Source organism: Chlorocebus sabaeus, chromosome 15, assembly GCF_047675955.1.
Source record: "Chlorocebus sabaeus isolate Y175 chromosome 15, mChlSab1.0.hap1, whole genome shotgun sequence".
Taxonomy (NCBI): Eukaryota; Metazoa; Chordata; class Mammalia; order Primates; family Cercopithecidae; genus Chlorocebus; species Chlorocebus sabaeus.
The window spans coordinates 33637777-33655844 of NC_132918.1; the positions used below are offsets into that span (position 1 = coordinate 33637777).

Below are 18068 nucleotides of genomic sequence, written 5' to 3' on the forward strand. Positions count from 1 at the left end.
ATAAACAATCATGATCCCTGCCCTGATGGAAACAAGCAATACACTAAGAAACAAATACACAATTCCACACTGATAGAGACTATAAAAGATAATGCCTAAAGAAAATGAGCATTTGTTGGATGTTCAAGGAAGGCTTCTCTGAGCAGGTATCAGACAAGTTTTCCTGGCAATGAGAACAATTTGCACAAAGGCCTTGAAACCATAAAACAAAAACAAAAAAGGAATAAGAGAGAAAGGAAAAGCTTTGGTGTATTAGAGCATTCTCTTCAAATGTAAGTCACACATCCCATCAAAAAAAATTTCTGAGCAAGTACCTTCAATATGTGCATATTTATTTACCTTTAAACTATATACATACATTATTTTACATACTTGTTATTTCACTATAAAACATTGAAAACTAGAATTTTAAAGGACGAGATGAAAAATAAATAGAAATGAAAGTTCTAATATTTTCTTCCTCCTATATCACAGTGGATGGTCACACCTACGCAAAAGTGAGCACATTCCCCTTTCACAGCATTGATGGAGTCAGTGAACAAAGGGGAGAGTGGAGACTGTAGAGTTAGTCTGGGGAATTCTGTCCTGGCCTTTCAGATCATGGCAAGGAGCTTAGATTGTATTGCAGTCTATGGAAAGCCACGGAAGAGTTTTGAGCAGCCGTCCTTAGTTCAGTTTCTTTGTCCATTTGGGCTGCTATAACAAAATACTATTAACTGGGTGCTTATAAACAACAAAAATGTTTCTTACAGTTCTGGAGGCTGGGAAGCCCGAGATCAGACAGATTCAGTGTCTAGTGTGAGCCCACTTTCTGGCTTATAGATGTTGCCTAAATGCTGTGTCCTCACATGGTTGAAGGGACAAGTGGTCTCTCTTTGGCCTCTTTAATAAGGCACTAATCCCATTTATAAGGACTCCATCCCCAAGACTTAATACCTCCCAAAGGCCCCCCCTCCCAGTGGTATCACCTTGGGGGATAGGATTTCAATGTATGAATTTGGTGGTGGTAAGGAAACATGAGCCTTCAGTCCATTGCAACCACCTTGTTTTTTAAAAGATCGCTCAGTCTGCTGTGTGGGGAATAGATTGGAAAGGGACAAAAGTAAAATTAAGGAGATCACAAAAGAGACTATTGCTAATCCAGATAAGGAGAGTAGCTTAAACTTGTATGATCCTGGTAGGGATGGAAGATAATGATGCATTCAATATAACTTTTGGAGGTAAAAGTTACATAACAAGCTAATGAATGCATGTAAGTGTGAGGGGAAGTGAGGAATCAAAGCTGATGGCAAGTTTCTGGCATGGTGGTATCATTTATTAAGGTGGATAAAACTGGGAGGAAATGAGCTCTGGGGAGGGGCAAGTGAGTGAAGGTGGCAGCTGGGACACAAGGCTTTCAGACATCTGAATCTGAATTTTCAACCACCTGCCAGATGTCCCAGTGGACTTGTCTTTTAGACAGTTGGATATCCAACTGTGAAAGGACTTAGGCCAGGAATATAGATTGGGACATCATCAGCACACAGATGATGAAAATCATGGGAAGACTGAAGTAATCTAGGAAGAGAGTTTAGAGAGGAAATGGTCCCAGTTCCGAATTGCATCCAGAGAGCAGCCAAGAAACAAAAGAACCTCAGAAAGTGTAGAGGGCATCACAGGTCCAAGAAGGAGAGAGAAAGGAATTGTATGTGATTTGGTAGCCATAAGTGTCCATTCGACAGGGCAACATGGAAAGAGCAATTTTAATAGAGTTTTAAGGGCAAGGTACGAACAGAAGTAGGTGGAGGAACAAGAAGGAAAGAGTAAAGAAGGAAGCATAGCATGTGTCGAGAGCTGTTTTAAGCAGTTTGGTGCTGAACGGATTGGTAAGTAGAGGGATTGCAGAGATGAGTAAAAATGGAAGCCTTCGGAGCCTGTTTGTAAATTGCTGGGATGATGCAATAGAGAGGTTAAGACTGATGAAACAGACGAGAGAAGAGGTGGTTACATACAGAACCAGATCAATTAGTAGATTTGATGGTGAAAAGAAGAATGCATCCTTTTTAATAGCTTTTAAATTGTTTTCAGTAAAATAAGAGATGAAGCCATCAGCTGAAAGTGAGGTGGGGAGAGGGAGGAGTGGGAGGTAAGATATTTGAGAAAGAGAAGGTTTGAAATGAGAGGCTCAGAGAAGGGAGCATGAGCTTCCTAAAGAAATACGACAGGATGGTCAGGGAGTGAGGAGCATCCATATGGGACCTAAGGTTGTGGATCTGAAGTAAAGCAGAGATCTGATTTTCTCTAGCTTCAATCTATGATGCTATGATGGAATTCTTCCAGGCTTGGATTTTTTTCTCTTGGTTGAGTAGTAGTAAAATACTGAAATGTTTCAAGATCTGGATTCGAGAAGATGGAGGGTAAAGATGCACATCAAAAGAATAAAATTTTAAATGCTTAAAGGGAAGCATCCACTCATGAGAAAACCAATTTGGGAAACAGAAAGATGGTCTTTAGAGACCAGAAAAAAAAAAAAAAAGGTTATTTTCCGAGTGAAGAAAATGATGGATTTGTGCTGAGTTTCTCTTTATAAGAACCCTCTGCTTCTCCTCATAGCCCCAATACACACTCTACTCTTCACCTTGAAAAAACAGAACAAGTACACCCACCAAGCAACTGGCCAAGGTTAGGACAACAGCCTCTAAGGTAAGATGAAGTTAACTGACCATGGCTATGTTTACAGCATGCTCCATGGATAAGGCTTGCAATGCTAGGTAACACCAGGAGAATTTTCAGCTTAAGCACAAGATGGATTTTTATCACAGTTTATGTAGTATCAGTAGACTCACACTCCTTCACCAGAGCCACGATAGTTCATCTGGGATTAATATGACTAACATAAGAGGAGAGGTTCACACGTGAAGAGTTCTTGAGAGAAATGGCATGGCTTTTTACAAGCATGACTTTTATTGATGCCTTAGGACCACTGAGTTTGGAAGTTCAGCCAAATTCTAAACTTTGCCTCCCTAAATACTATTTCTACCTTCATTTGGATTCATTTCTTTCCCTTAACAGATATACATCAGGGCCCCTCATTTAAACAATTCTGTACACACAACCCATTATATTAAGTGATTGCATATGATTTCGTAAATGCATTACACTTAAGTGACAGTTCTATTTACTATTAAGAAACAGATTTCTTTTCATTGTTATACACTGGTCTGTTGTTTTATAGTCTTTCTTTTTAATCCTCTTATCTCCTTTAGAAAACTATTACCTTTACTCTTGGCTAATTAATATACACTATTCATACCTCCCTAACCACTGTCCGTAGACACTGTACTTATACTGTACATATGCTTTTTTAACAAATTTACATTGGCATAGAAATGTTTTGTCAGTTTAGTTGAAATCCTGGTTTATCACATGTATTATATTTCTTTCATATTTCACAAGCCAGACTGTCCTATAATGAAGCATGTCAATTTTACTGCTGTCGTGAACATTCCTTCACAGTTAGCCAGATGTTCTGCATCAGTCAAGGAAATTTAAAAAAAAAAAAGAAAAACCTTTAGAAAATAGTTAACGAAATAACTCTATTCCTGGGGGAACAGAGGTATGCAATCCCTCTGCAATGTCTGTTCTAATCTAATAGTGGTTGGGTTCTTTTCTTAAATAATCAGTGCATGAGTAAAATCCTTTTCTTTTTCTTTTACTGCTATCATGGATAGTGTGTGAATGCCAACAAACACTGGGCACTATACTATTAGAATAAATAACACCTGTTTTTGTACAAGAAGAAAGTGTGGTAACCAGAAACTCACGATCGGGGTTTGAATCCTGCCTCCACCACCTACTTACTAGAGCTTTTATCTGACTCTTCTGTGCCTAACCTTCTTTACCTGCAAAGTGCAGAAAATGGCAGTAAACACTTCACAGGGATGTTATGAGATTCAAAAGATACAACACATGTAAAGTCCGTGGAGCCGTGATTGCCATATAGTAAGAACTCAATAAACAGTAGCTGGTACCATTTTATTGCACCTCCTCTGCAAGACCCCTCCAAACAAAATGAATGACTCCCTCAGCCATATTCCCATAACCTTTCGCAGATGTAAATAAAGATGTCAACAACAACAAAACCATTTGATTTTAATGTCTTTCAGCCTCTCGTAGGCTGGGGGATCAGGCTCTTCCCATTAATGTCTGCATGTCCCAGCACCTATCATGGCATCATGGCCTGAGGCGGAGCAGCTACTCAGTAAATGTTTTGAGACTTTATATTCTCAGTCATGATAAAAGTTTTTGTTTTTGTTTTTGTTTTTGTTTTTTGAGACAGGGCCTCACTCTGTTGCCCAGGCTGGAGTGCAGTGGCACAATGACGTCTCACTGCAGCCTCAACGTCCCAGGCTCAATCAATCCTCTTACCTCAGCCTCTCTAGTAGCTGGCACTATAGGTGCCCAACACCACACCTAGCTAATTTTTATATTTTTTTGTAGAGACAGGGTTTCGTCATGTTGCCCAGGCTGGTCTCAACCTCCTGGACTCAAGTGATCCACCCACCTCAGCTGCCCAAAGTCTGGGATTATATGTGTGAGCCACGGCGTTTGGCCAGGTTTCATTTTTTGAGAATGACTTTTATTTTCACAAATAGCCCAACATTTGTCTGAGCCCATGTGTACTATAAAAAGAGACTGCTCAAAGTGAATAAAAATTTCCAAGGTAAAAGCTAGGTTTCACTAAAATAATGAACATTATTTTCTTGTGTGGCTCACAAATATACACTGCAAACGATTCCAAAAGACGTATCTAAAAAGGTTTTGAGCAGAAGCTGTGTCACTAAAATGCAACTAGTCATGCACGCTTAACACTCATTTCAAAATATAAATTCTGGTTTTGACCTTAAAAAATCATAGCAATTTAGATATCTCAATACTAGACATACCAAGAAAGAGAACAATCGGGGACACTATCAGCTTTTAATTTTAGGATCCTGAAAGTTGCATGTGGATTGGCAAAAATTTTGGTTGTAGGGACATACTACCCTTTCCCCCTTAGGGATTCCATGAATATGGAGTAATTTCTATGTTTTCTTTTTAATTCAGTAAAAACAAACAAACAAACAAACAAACAAAACTATTTCCTAAAATCTAATTATGTTCCATATTTTTTATATTTTTATCCTACATTCAATGCAATTTTGGGTTTGATGCCTCATTTCTGGATCTGGTAATTTCTTCTGCCAATGGACAGTCTACTTTGTAACCAACCCAAAGTCCTCATGCTGCATGCAATCCCCTTTCTTTATAGTCTTTTGCTAGAACTGAGAGTAGCCTTAGATCACCACACACTCTAGTGCTGGTTTCATGCAGTAGTTCTCAGACCTAGTTTATGCAAGAGTCCCTGGGGCGCTCGTTAAAAATGCAAATTCCTAGGGCCTCTGCAGATTTTGCAAATGATATTCGCTGGGATAGTCCTGTCACTTTACATCTTTGACAAGTTATCCTGGTAGTTCTGGGGCAGAAGGTCCCACAGCCTCCTCTGATAAAACATCAAAACAGAGGCAAAGGCAACTGAGATCCAGCTGACTTAGTTTGAGTCACATCTCTACCACAGAGATGATCGGGGAACTGGGCAAGTCATTAACCTCACTACAGCTTGATTTCTTCATCTATAACTGGGAAAGAATCCACCTCCCTCATAGGGTTGTTAAGAAGGTAAAATGAGATGATTCATTTAGTTCAACACCTAGCAGAGCACCTGGAACAGAGTAAGTGCAGCTAGAAAACTATTACTTCATAAACTACAAGGCTGGGCCCAAATCACCTGTTTAGTCTTCTCTTTTCTGGGTGTAGATATCTTTGTGGCTCTGTCCTGAATTTTTTTCAATTTTTCGCCTTCTCAGTAAGAACTGAGTGCTATGGTCTATGTCTGATCAGGGCCCGGGTACCTCATTATCATCCTATGTGTGTGTCTAATTATTCCCTGAATGGGCACACATCATTGCACCTTTTCATTTCATCCTCATTAGAGTGCTCCATTGGCCCACCTTGTTATTTCCTGTCTCTTCACTCATGTCCCTTTTTTCTGCTCCTTCTTTCAGTCTTCACATCTTCTTATGCCTATTTCTTTCTTCATCATATTAAATCCTTCCTTTTATGCTTGTTCCTTTCTACACAACTCATTACACACCTCCATCTGTGAACTTCATTATGCCATCCCATTTCTATCTCATCGCATCCTCATCATGCACATGTTAATAGCTCCTCTATTCATGCTTAATACTGCATTCTTTCTCTCTGCTTCTTATCTACCACAACCTGCCCTTTCCACCCTCCCATTTAATGCTCCTATTTTTAAATCACATTACACACCCCCATGCCTTTATCATTACACTCATCTATTTATGCATCTCATTGCACCATTACCCATGCACATTTTTCTGTGCATTTCTGTTTGTACATCTCATTATGGCCTCATCAAGCATGTGCATGTCATTATTCCCCTTTGAAATGTTCATGTCCAAGTTGCATTACATCTCTTTATGTTTGCATCTCACTAAATCCAGTGCTTCTAGGTTTGACAACAAACTAACAGAAACAGACAGGTAAGTATGTTACCTGATTTTAGAAAACTAAATATGTTTCCCAGGCACCTAGCATTAGTGTTTCTTAAAGAAGTCATTCATTTCAGAAAGATTTACATATATTTATCTAGCTGAGAGACAAAACCACTATATTTTACATACATAAAAAGGAGCTTCTTATTTTGCTCGATTTGAATTATCATCATTATCACTACTTTTTTTTTTTAGATGGGGTCTCACTATGTTGCCCAGGCTGGTCTCAAAATTCCTGAACCCAAGCAATCTGCCCACCTCAGTCTCCCAATATGCTGGGATTACAGGTGTGAGCCACTGTGCTTGACCATTACCACTACTTTTTATTATTTCTCCACAGTTTACAAAGTAGGGCAATTATCCATTAATTGATTGTGGCAAAAAGTCACTGAAAGAGACAGGTTAGGAATCAAAGTCATTTTACACTTTGAGGAGTGCATTAAAAGCAAAGAGAAATTAAAATATTTTCCCAAGAACTGCCAGTGAATGGCAGTGGCAGGGCTCAAACTCTGATCTTCTGACTTCAAAACCTATATTCTTCATTCTGTACCACTCAGCAGAAAAACTCTTATTTCAAAGTATCCTCTCTGTCACTTAGCCCGTGCTGTAATAATTCCCTAAGATACAACTTGCTGTCAGCATGCTTTGTTTTGTTTGGTTTTCTAAAACAAAATAGAACATATTTCAAACACTTAGTATTTTAGACCTGTTTCTTTATCTGCAAGTTTGAAGAGCTAAAAGTTAAAAGAAACTGTAACATGGAGCCTTCTAACAAGAAAAAGGAGAAAGACTTTCACCACCAAGGCCAGCCTCACACAGGCAAAAGAAGGAGACTCCTCTACGGGGAGTTTCAGGGGTACCAAGAAAGTCCACACACACACACACACGCAGAACCTTTCTTCCTCACAGATTCTGACCCTTGCTAGTCTCTTTGCTTCACTCAACTGTGTTCTCTGCCTCATTTTTACTTTTCATCAAATTATGAAGTACTCATAAATTCAGAAAAGTACAGAAATATGATATCCATTCCTGCCACAGATAGATGTTTATATTTCTTCCATATTTGAATCAAATATCTCCCTTTACAAAAAGAAACTGTTGCAAATATTCTCCTGAGGTTGGTGTGTATTATTTCCATGAATGTTTTTGTACTGTTGTTTTAAACTTTTACCTAAATGTTATCAGATGGCACATATCTTTTGCAATGTGATTTCTGACTTAATGTTATGTTTTTAAAATATATCTGTTCATACATGTAGAGCTAGCTCGTTCATTTCGGCATCTATAAAATTTTCCACATGTAAATAGACGATAATTTACTTTTCTTTTTTGAGACGGAGCCTCACTCTGTTGCCCAGGCTGGAGTGTGGTGACCTGATCTCAGCTCACTGCAACCTCTGCTTCCCAGGTTCAAGTGATTCTCCAGCCTCAGCCTCCTGGGTAGCTGGGATGACAGGCGCGTGCCACCACGTCCAGCTAATTTTTAAATTTTTAGTAAAGATGGGATTTCACCATTTTGGCCAGGCTGGTCTCCAACTCCGGAGCTCAAGTGATCTGCCTGCCTCGGCCTCCCAACGTGCTAGGATTACAGGAAATGAGCCACTGTGCCTGGCCAAGCGTAATTTACTTTATCCAGTTCTCTACTGAGGGGTGGCTCAACTGTCTTACAACTGCCTCCATCACTATTACTTCACCAGTGCTTAGCTCTCTGCTGTGTGAAGTGACTAAATGGGGACATTTAAAATTCCAGCATCATGGGAAGAAATACCTTCTCTCTAAGTTCATAGTAGAGTCAGTTTTATTTCCTCTGTAACTATTCAAAGTAGTAAACATTCAACAAAATGAAACTTTTTTTTTCTTTTTTCAAGACAGGGTCTTTCAGCGGTGCCATCATAGCTCACTGCCGCCACAAAGTCCTGGGTTTAAGTGATCCTTCTACCTCAGCCTCCTGAGTAGCTTGAAAACAAGTTGGCAGAACCTAGTGAAATTTAGGATATGAATAATGTTAAATTTTTAATGTATCATGCAAACAAGGTTTCTGGGGCATAGCATATTATTATTATTTACTTAGCAACAAATAACCTCCTAAGTTTCCTTTTGCCTCAGTTGTTAACCCTGGGGCAACTTGATGAGAACCAGATGTTATCTTACACATCCTAAGGTCTGTACTGTAGGCAAGGAACCTTGACAATATGAATTTGAGTATTTACACAGGGAGTGGAACAGCTGTCCCTGACAGGAGGGAACAAAAATCTTTGCTCCTTGGGACGGGGTCTGGGTTCTTACTTTTACCCTTTAGAATGTAAATAAATCCCTCCAGGACGAAGAGAAGACTAATGTCTTCAACCTGACAACCCTAGCCCCAGTATCCTGGTCTCATCCCCACCTTAAAATGTAAACATACCTCTGGGAAAATAAATCTCTCTAGATGGTCTTTCACTTTCTAATTAGTCATAAATTTACTTCTAAAGCTTGTTTTTTTAGCCCAGGTCCCAAGTTTCAGTAAAAATTTGTTCAAAAAGCCCTAACTGTGCAGAAACACAAAAATATTTTCACAGCCCTACACTAATACACTATGACACAGCAATTCCACTCCTGAGTGATTATCACAGAAAAATTTTTGCTCACATCCACCAGGGAACATGTATAAGAATATTCCATAGTTACATCGTTGTGTAAATGCAGAGGTGGGGGCACCCTTGGTGCCCACACTAGGGAAATGGTTAGGTAAAATGTGATGGGTGTTGGATGCACACCATTAAATCACTGTGCAGTTGTAGAAGCAACAGTTGGGTAAATACGCATACAATATCATGTAGAGATATTGAGTGAAACAAACAAGAAACCAAATAGGGTTCACAGCATACCATCATTTGCAAAAATGAAAAATAAACATTGCTACATATTTTTTGAGAATACATATCCATTCCAAGACATGTATCAAACCCAAAAGGTGAGTACTTATATAAAGGGGAGGTTGGAGAAACAGTCTGAGAATTAAAGTGGTATCAGAGATAAAGGAAAAAAAACAAAATTATAAGAATAAGAGAAACACCTTGCCTCCAGCAAAATAACCTACGTGGCTAGGAGCATGGTTTTCTCGCTATCTGATTTCAAAAGAAAGAAAGAAAAAAAAAAAGCCTCTCCAAATTAGTTATTTAACATCAGCATCCTCTGTAGTATAGTGCCACATAATAGACTTAGCAAATAGTACTAAATATTTGTTTAATGTAGGTGGCCGTAATCAATTAGAAAAAAAAAAAAAATCACTGCAATTCTTTGCTTTGTGCCATGAAAGGAGAATATGTAAGTGCTGACTCTAATTGCTGAAAGTTCTGTGATTACATTTTACTGCTGAACCACTGTAAAAATGTTAAAGTTTTCTTGACCTTTTGAACATTGGTAGTGTTTTGGCCTTGCTCCCCCTTTAATAATTTGCTGGTTTTAATGATCTGAAGTTTCAAAGAAATTGGATTTATAAAAAAGATAATTGTGGTTTTATCAAGCTTTTATAAAACTTGTTACATAGCTTCATGCAATTTGCCACCTTTATTTTCTACTCAACTCATACACTTCCATTAGATTTTTCATAAACCGCTTTACTTAAACTCTTGTCATGTTAACTGCCAATATCCTGTAGTCAGATTATTTTTTCATGATTTTTAGATGAGTGTGATTTTGGTGAATTTGACTTTTTTAATTTTATCATATTTGTTAGTTCTTAAATTATTCTTCAGAGCTTCTCTCTGAAATGAATCAAACATAGTGTTTTCTTCTAGCCACTTGGAGCCAGACCCATAGAATTGCCATGATTTTCCAGGAAGAAATTCAGTTCTTCCCAACACATAGGGACTCAAAGAATAGAAATATAAGTTTATTTAGTGATCTGTAGTGATAGTGAGGAGTTTGCCACATTGGCCTCATATAGTCATGTATACCTCGAGTTCCCTTGCTGGTTAGGCATAGAAATATGAGAGCCAGTGGGACATAGCACATGCGTGGTATTCATGCAGAATACTGAAATGCACTATGAGTCTTTCCACATCAGTACGCCACTGCCTCTGCTTAGAGTCTGCTTCCCCACGGCCCACCTCCCTCTCCACCCACCCCAGCCTTCTGCCAAGTTTCAAATTGGGCCCAGTGAGTTCAATTTTCACACCTCATCGCTTCTTGCCATATTGCACAATTTGGAATAATAACATCTCTGATGTTTAAAAATGAAAACTTTGCTCCTGTGACCAGACTACCTGTTTTGTCATATGAAAAACTTTTTTCTTTTCTTTATTTCTTTCTTTATTTTTTTGAGATGGAGTTTTGCTCTTATTGCCCAGGCTGGAGTGTAATGGCACGATCTTGGCTCACCACAACCTCCGCCTTTTGGGTTCAGGCGATTCTCCTACCTCAGCCTCCCGAGTAGCTGGCATTACAGGCACTTGCCACCGCGACTGACTAATTTTTGTAGTTTTTGGGTTATTTTTTGTTTTTTTTTTTTAGTAGAGACAGGGTTTCATCATCTTGGCCAGGCTGATCTTGAACTCCTGACCTTGTGATCCACCCACCTCCGCCTCCCAAAGTGCTGGGATTACAGGCATGAGCCACCACACCTGGCCTCTTTCTTCTTCTTTTGTAGGTCTCACTCTGTTGCCCAGGCTGCAGTGCAGTGGTGGGATCTCGGCTCACTGCAACCTCTGCCTCCCACATTCAAGCAATTCTTGTGCCTCAGCCTCCCAAGTAGCTAGGATGACAGGTGCCTGCCACCACGTCCAGCTAATTTCTGTATTTTTAGTAGAAATGAGGTTTCACCGTGCTGACCAGGCTGATCTACAACCCCTGACCTCAAGTGATCTACCCACCTTGGCCTCCCAAAGTGCTGGAATAACAGGTTTGAGCCACCATGCCTGACCCCTTGAAACCAAACTACTGTGGAAAAGAATGAGAATATGCACATGGAGCTTGACAAATTCCTCAAATACCAATCAGCAGACACAGATCAGCCATCCCCACAACTGCTTTGAAGGATACAGGATTAATTTTACAGTCAGCGCACACCAGAGCAACTTGGGGAGCTTGTGTAAAAATGCAGATGGGGTGCAGTGGCTCAGGACTTCTAACCACAGCACTCTGGGAGGCTGAGGTGGAAAGACTGTTTGAGTCCAAGCATCCGAGACTAGCCTGGGCAACATAGTGAGAACTCTGAACAGACAATCTGAAAAAGCTGGTGGTCTTGAGAACAAGTAGTCAACATACTATACTGATGAATTAAGACAAACATCGTTCTTCAATTATTAACACTTTATTCTAAAAACTTGTTAAATAAAATGAATACCTGTAATACCCATAGATATGCAGATATACAGATATAGATATAGATAGATAGATATAGATATAGATATAGATATAGATATAGATATAGATATAGAGAAAGATATATGTATTTTTTTAACAAATGTAGTCTGGAAAGTCTTAATGGTCATAGTTGAATAGACATGAACATTGAAAACCTAAATGTTACTGTTGATATAAATTAGAGATAAGATCTATGTGCTTCAGTTAGTAAAAATGTATAATGACTCATTGAACATTTACTATGGGCAAAGTGCCATACTATTTTAAAAAGCTGCAAAATAATATGGAAGTCAGTCTTCATGGTAAGAGCTTTAATCCAGTTGAGAGCCAAAAACATCACACCGGAAGAAGCTTAGTAAGAATCACACCTCACACAAATGAAGCTGTATTCAATTTCCTCTGTAAAGAATATTGCAGACACAATGAGTTACCTTCTCACCTCCTTGGACTGATGACTGTGTCTCTTTCATCTTTTTATCCATGGTTCCTGATACCAGGTGCTACGAATACTGTGTTATATAAATTGAATCCAATACTAATATTTTTCACAAGTTGAAAAACATTTTTAAAAATGTGGCTGGATATTCTTTAAAGTCTCTTTTGCTAGTTTATTCATTCAACAAACAGCATTTCCTACTAGACACTATGCCTATAACAATTTAAGACCATATAAAGATCAATCATTAATTATATTCCCTAAGTAAGCTTATTTCACACCCTGAAATCCATATCATTAGCGTCTGTGCACTGGATATAACTATATAAACATAAAGTTACTATTATTATGGGAAAATATTTGGGAATTTTTAAAAATTCTTGTTTACGTTTCTTAAAACATACTTGAAATATGTGCCTAGAGTGATCCTATTAACCACAGGCACACAGAGCACATGAGGCAATCCTATGTTTTGTATCTGTGCACAAATAGCTTTAGGACAGAATTTAAATGTGCCAAAACCCAAAGTTCTTCCAGATGTATGCTTTCACTGATTTCTGGAAAATTGCTTCACAGTACCCTCTCAAAGTACATAGACCACATTATAAAATCCAGAGGCCACTATGCACTTTTACAAAGTCCATTGCGTTGACTCATGCTGTCATTTGTCAGTGAAATGATGTTGTAAATATTCTCGCATCTTTCTATGCTGCCTGGCTTAGACTTATTATAGAGTTTTCCAAATTCCTACCCTCATTAATGACTCTTTTTCTAAAACTGGAGAAATGCTCACTTAACCAAATGTTTAAAAATATTATTTTTTCCTCCAGTGAGTTTTAATCTTTTTGAATTAAATGATGTTTATCAGGAAAACCCTTCTTAGTGCATGCCTACTATGAATATTTATCCTTTTTTTTTTTTTTTTACATCAATGAAAATAGTTTGAACTTCAGCATTCTTTTGTTTTATTTTGTGTGTGTGTGTTTTGCTGAAGCCTGATTTGGAGTGTACTTGGGAGAATGTGACTCCTCTAAGTAGAATCATCACTTTCATGGAGAATCGGGCAAAAGGATGTCACTTTTTCTTCCTCTTCATGGCAGAATCTCAGCATTATTTTTCAATAATGCATAACAAATTAGCACAAACCTAGCAACTTAAAACAACACATACTTATTATCTCACAGTATTAGAGGGTCAGGATTTCAGTTGTAACTTAGCTGGGTCCTCTACTCAGGGGACCCAGGGCTACAATCAAGGTATTGGCTGGGCTGTGTTTTCATTTGGAGGTTCAAATGGGTAAGGTCTGCTTTCAGACTCATTCTGTTTGTTGGCAGGAATCATTTTTTTGCAGTTGTAGGACTGATGACTTTGAACTCTTACTGGCTACCAGCTGAAGGCCTCCTTTAAGATCTAAAGGCCACCCATAGTCCCTGCAGTTCATAATGTGGCAATTCGCTTCTTTTAAGCACAGCAGGAGGGTCTCCCTATGCATCTGCTAGCAAGACAGGTGTGTGTGTGTGTGTGTGTGTGTGTGTGTGTGTAATAACAATGGGATTGATATCCTATCCCCTTTGACATATTTTTGGTCAGATTGCTGGGAGGTCACCTTAGGGTCTGTCTGCCACAATCCCATTAAAACTGAAAAATACTTAGACAGTGACTTAGAGTTAGATATAAGTTATTTTTATCACTTTTCTGGAGTCTAGTTATCTTAAAGAAAGTTTGTAATTCTCTAAACAAATCTATTTTTGTTCTTCTGTTAAAAAAAAAATAGGAGCCATATAGCAATTCTTAAGCAAGGCCTGGGGAAGCTGCAGGACCCAGAAGGGTGAAGAAGGTTAAGTAGGAGAGAGAACTGCTGACCTCAAGCACATTGAAGAGGTCAAAATTCCAAAACTCTAGATATCACTGGTTGTTGGTTTGTGTTTACCTGTTTTGTGATTTATTTTGCTTTCATTTTTCACAAATATTGGAAACTATATGTGTTTCATCTGTCTTTCCATTCAAAATGTGCTATTATCACCAACTTCAAAGTTCATACAACTACCATGGATATCCTTTAGCACAGCACCTAAATTCTCTGAAGAGGTAAGCCTGCTTTTGGCTTCAGAAATTGAACACAGGAATGTAGTTTACCATCTGTCTGAAACTTTTAAAGTAACTTTTTTCCAATAAAAATGTGGATTATACGCAACAAACAGAATTTTCTGGTCTCAGAACAGGAAAAATAAAGGAACCTTAAGTATTATTTTTAAGTACTTTGTTTGCTACTAGTGTTTGTGGTGAATGAAAAATTGATCCTTAATTGTGTGGGAAACAGAGAAGTGATCTGCATGGCAATGGCCAAGTACAGACGTCAGAGACTTCGCAGTTTTGAAACTGATATTTATGAACATCTGCTTTTTCCCTGTAAATTTTAATGTGGATTGTATCCTTTGAAACTCACAAAACTCCCAGGTGCTTCTTCAGTCTTTATCTTTTACACTTTTAAAAGAAAGTCTTCTTTTTTCCATTGAACATATTCAAAATCATTTTTGTCTAAACAATATTCCTAGATATATGGCACCTATTGGAATGCCTGCGATATGGTATTAAAGGTTAGCAACCCAAAATGTTGCAATCACCATGTCAAACCTCCAAAATGTCCACCCCCAGAACACAAGCCATAATAGTCTTAATAGAGGGTGCTGGAAAGTATCAATTTCTAGGCCCAGGGCATGCCTTTTGTTATTACACCAATATTTGTTTAGTGCTTGCTATGTAATAGGCACTTTTAGGTGCCAAGTTTATAGCAGCCAACATAACAGACAGAATATCTGTCCTCATTGTGTTTATGTTCCAGGGAGTGTAAATGTTCTCTTTAAAAATTCCCTTTAACTTTTTGTAATATCCTTTATATAGTTCATTAGTAAAAAGGTTTTGTGCTGGGTCTACAAACCAATGCTAATCCATTAATGATGCTGAACTGGACTCTGGGGGTATTGTGAAAAAAAAATAGACATGTTTCTGTTCTCAGTGAACTCATAGTTGGACATACTTCTCACCTCTGTCAAAAAAGTTAGAACTGAGAATTAGGAGCTTTGGGATGCAATCCGGGTAGCCATTTGATCATTTTCTATTTAGATCCCTTATAAGCAGTGCAAACAGTGCCTACGCCCCTCAGCCTTGACAATTCTAAGAACTGTTCCTATACAGAGAGAAAATAAGAGTGTGTAGGCTAAAGGAAAGGAAACAAAATCACAGCTCAACAGAGCACAAACATGTGAATTGACTGGGTACATGCAAGGCCAACAAGAACATTAAGTCCCTCTTAGGAAGAGGAGCCTTTTAAGAATGCAGTTTCTGGTCATCCTATACCAAAGGATACAAGTCATTTACATAATAGAAAAGCCTCAGGAGGACAGTAGAGCTATTTAATTTGGTTAGGCTAATAGTTTTCCATCCATTTGCAGTCTAACCGAACCTCTCTCCCCTGCCTCTTAAAGAGGAATGCATTGGCTTGGTGCCACGGGGCACATAAAACATGTGCAGTCTTCTTGGAGTGTCAATTCTACTTAACCATTTGGAGGAAAAAAGTTAATTAATTTACTGATAAATAATGTAATGCATTATCTTCCATTAAAACCAATTCAGGCCAGGCATGGTGGCTCATGCCTGCAATCCCAGCCCTTTGGGAGGCCAAGGAAGGTGGATCACTTGAGTTCAGGAGTTGGAGACCAGCCTGGCTAACATGGCAGCACCCCGTCTCTACTAAAAATACAAAAATTAGCCAGGTGTGGTGGCAGGCACCAGTAAACCCAGCTGCTCAGGAAGCTGACACACGAGAATCACTTGAACCCAGGAGGTGAAGGTTGCAGTGAGCCAAGATCACACCACTGCACTCCAACCTGGGCTACAGAGTGAGACTCTATATCAGGGAAAAAAAAAAAAAAGTAAAAATTTAAAAAAAAAATCAATGCAGCTTATATTATGTAATAGAATGCAAAATTTGCATATACTTTTAGGATAAAGCATAAGAACTAAACAGTGCTGGAGCCAAGGTCTGAGGGATTAAGCCCCACCCCCATATTTTCCATCAGCTCCCTGTAAAGCCAACATAATACACATAATATGTATATATGTATGTGTGTGTGTGTATATATATATATTTTTTTTTTTTTTTTTTGAGACAGGGTCTCACTCTGTCACCCAGGCTGGAGTACAGTGGTGCAATCTCGCCTCACTGCAACTCCTGCCTCACAGGCTCAAGTGATCCTGTCACCTCAACCACCTGAGAAGCTGGGACCACAAACATGTACCACCATGCCTGGCCAATGATTTTGTATTTTTGGTAGAGACAAGGTTTCGCCATGTTGCCCAGGCTGGTCTTGAACTCCTGAGTTCAGGCAATCTGCCTTCCTCCACCTCCCAGAGTGCTGGGATTATAGGCATGAACCACCACGCCTGGCCAATAATGTTTTTTGATGTGGATAATTTGTTCTCAATTTTGTATAAAATGTAAATCCCCCAGCAGCATGTCTTCCAACCACATTGCCACTTGGATATCCCTTCTTTTTAGAAAATCTGGAGCCACTGCTAGATGCAAGAAAATTCTGGGCCATTTCAGGCTCTGACACCTCAAACCCTGACACTCAGCCCTGGGGCCTGTGCTCACTCCCGCTGCATTTATGAATACTCTCATGGAAAAGTTTAGCTGAATGCTTTTTTTAAGGTCGGTCAAGAGAAATTTTTTTCAATGCTGCCTCTTAGTCCTTAGTACTGAGATTGAGCATTGACCATCCTGATCCACATCCCCTTCTCCCAGTCTCGGAATGTTAGGTAGCAGGCAGAGCAGCTTATGTTCTTTGTGCTTTGTGTTCCTGACACAGGATCTGGACCAGGTACAGCTCCATCTGGAAGAAGTGAGGTTCTTTGACGTGTTTGGCTTCAGTGAAACAGCAGGAGCGTGGCAATGCTTCATGTGCAACAACCCTGAAAAAGCAACTGGTGAGAGACCCCTACCTGCTGATAAGAACCATTTGCGCCCCGCTTTACAGGGATCTGTCAGCTCCATTGTTCTAAGTGGCTTTCCTCTTACATAAACATCCCCAGTTGTAATAATGCACAGAGTCATGTCCCTGCTTTGTGCTGAGAAAGGCATCTCACCAAAGTGGTCGTAGGATAAAAGGAAAACTTTGGGAGCCAGAGAAGCAATCCCTCACCTATATGTGGTTATCAAGGAAGCAGTATCAGCCATTTTGCCCTAAAAGTATTCATTTCATCTAGATGACCCTGAGGGTTAGAGGGAAAAAAGTGTTCTGTCAAGCTGTGTTCCTTGAGGAAATGAGACCACACTAAATGAGTGAATCAGCACACAGACCACGTTTTCTCATTTAATCCCTAACTAACACTGTTGCTTGATGATTAAACTGTGTAAAAAGTGAAGCATTAAAATAGTAAGAAATTGTCTGAGAAATAACTTCATAGCTGGTTATTCATTTTCCACTTCCTTTCTGCTGCTCAAGGTATTTGGTCTACTGACCTTGCCTAAAAATAATTGTTAGCAAATACAAGTCATGCCCTATGCTAAACATATCAGATACCTTATCTCATTTAATCAGTCCTTGCAATACTCTTATGAGGAAAATACTGATATTATCTCTGCTTTACTGATGAGGAAACTGAGGCACAGAGAGGTGTAGTAACTG

General features: G+C 39.0%; 1 protein-coding gene across 6 annotated transcripts in view; it reads left to right on the top strand.

Annotated features, from left to right (window-relative positions):
* Positions 1-18068, top strand: part of VEPH1 (ventricular zone expressed PH domain containing 1) — a 244302-nt gene that overhangs the window by 199272 nt on the left and 26962 nt on the right. For all 6 annotated transcript variants that reach the window (XM_073023493.1, XM_008008592.3, XM_008008589.3 and 3 more), the window contains one exon: positions 17250-17367. In XM_073023493.1, coding sequence (XP_072879594.1) covers positions 17250-17367 — 118 coding nt within the window. The remainder of the gene's footprint in view (positions 1-17249; positions 17368-18068) is intronic.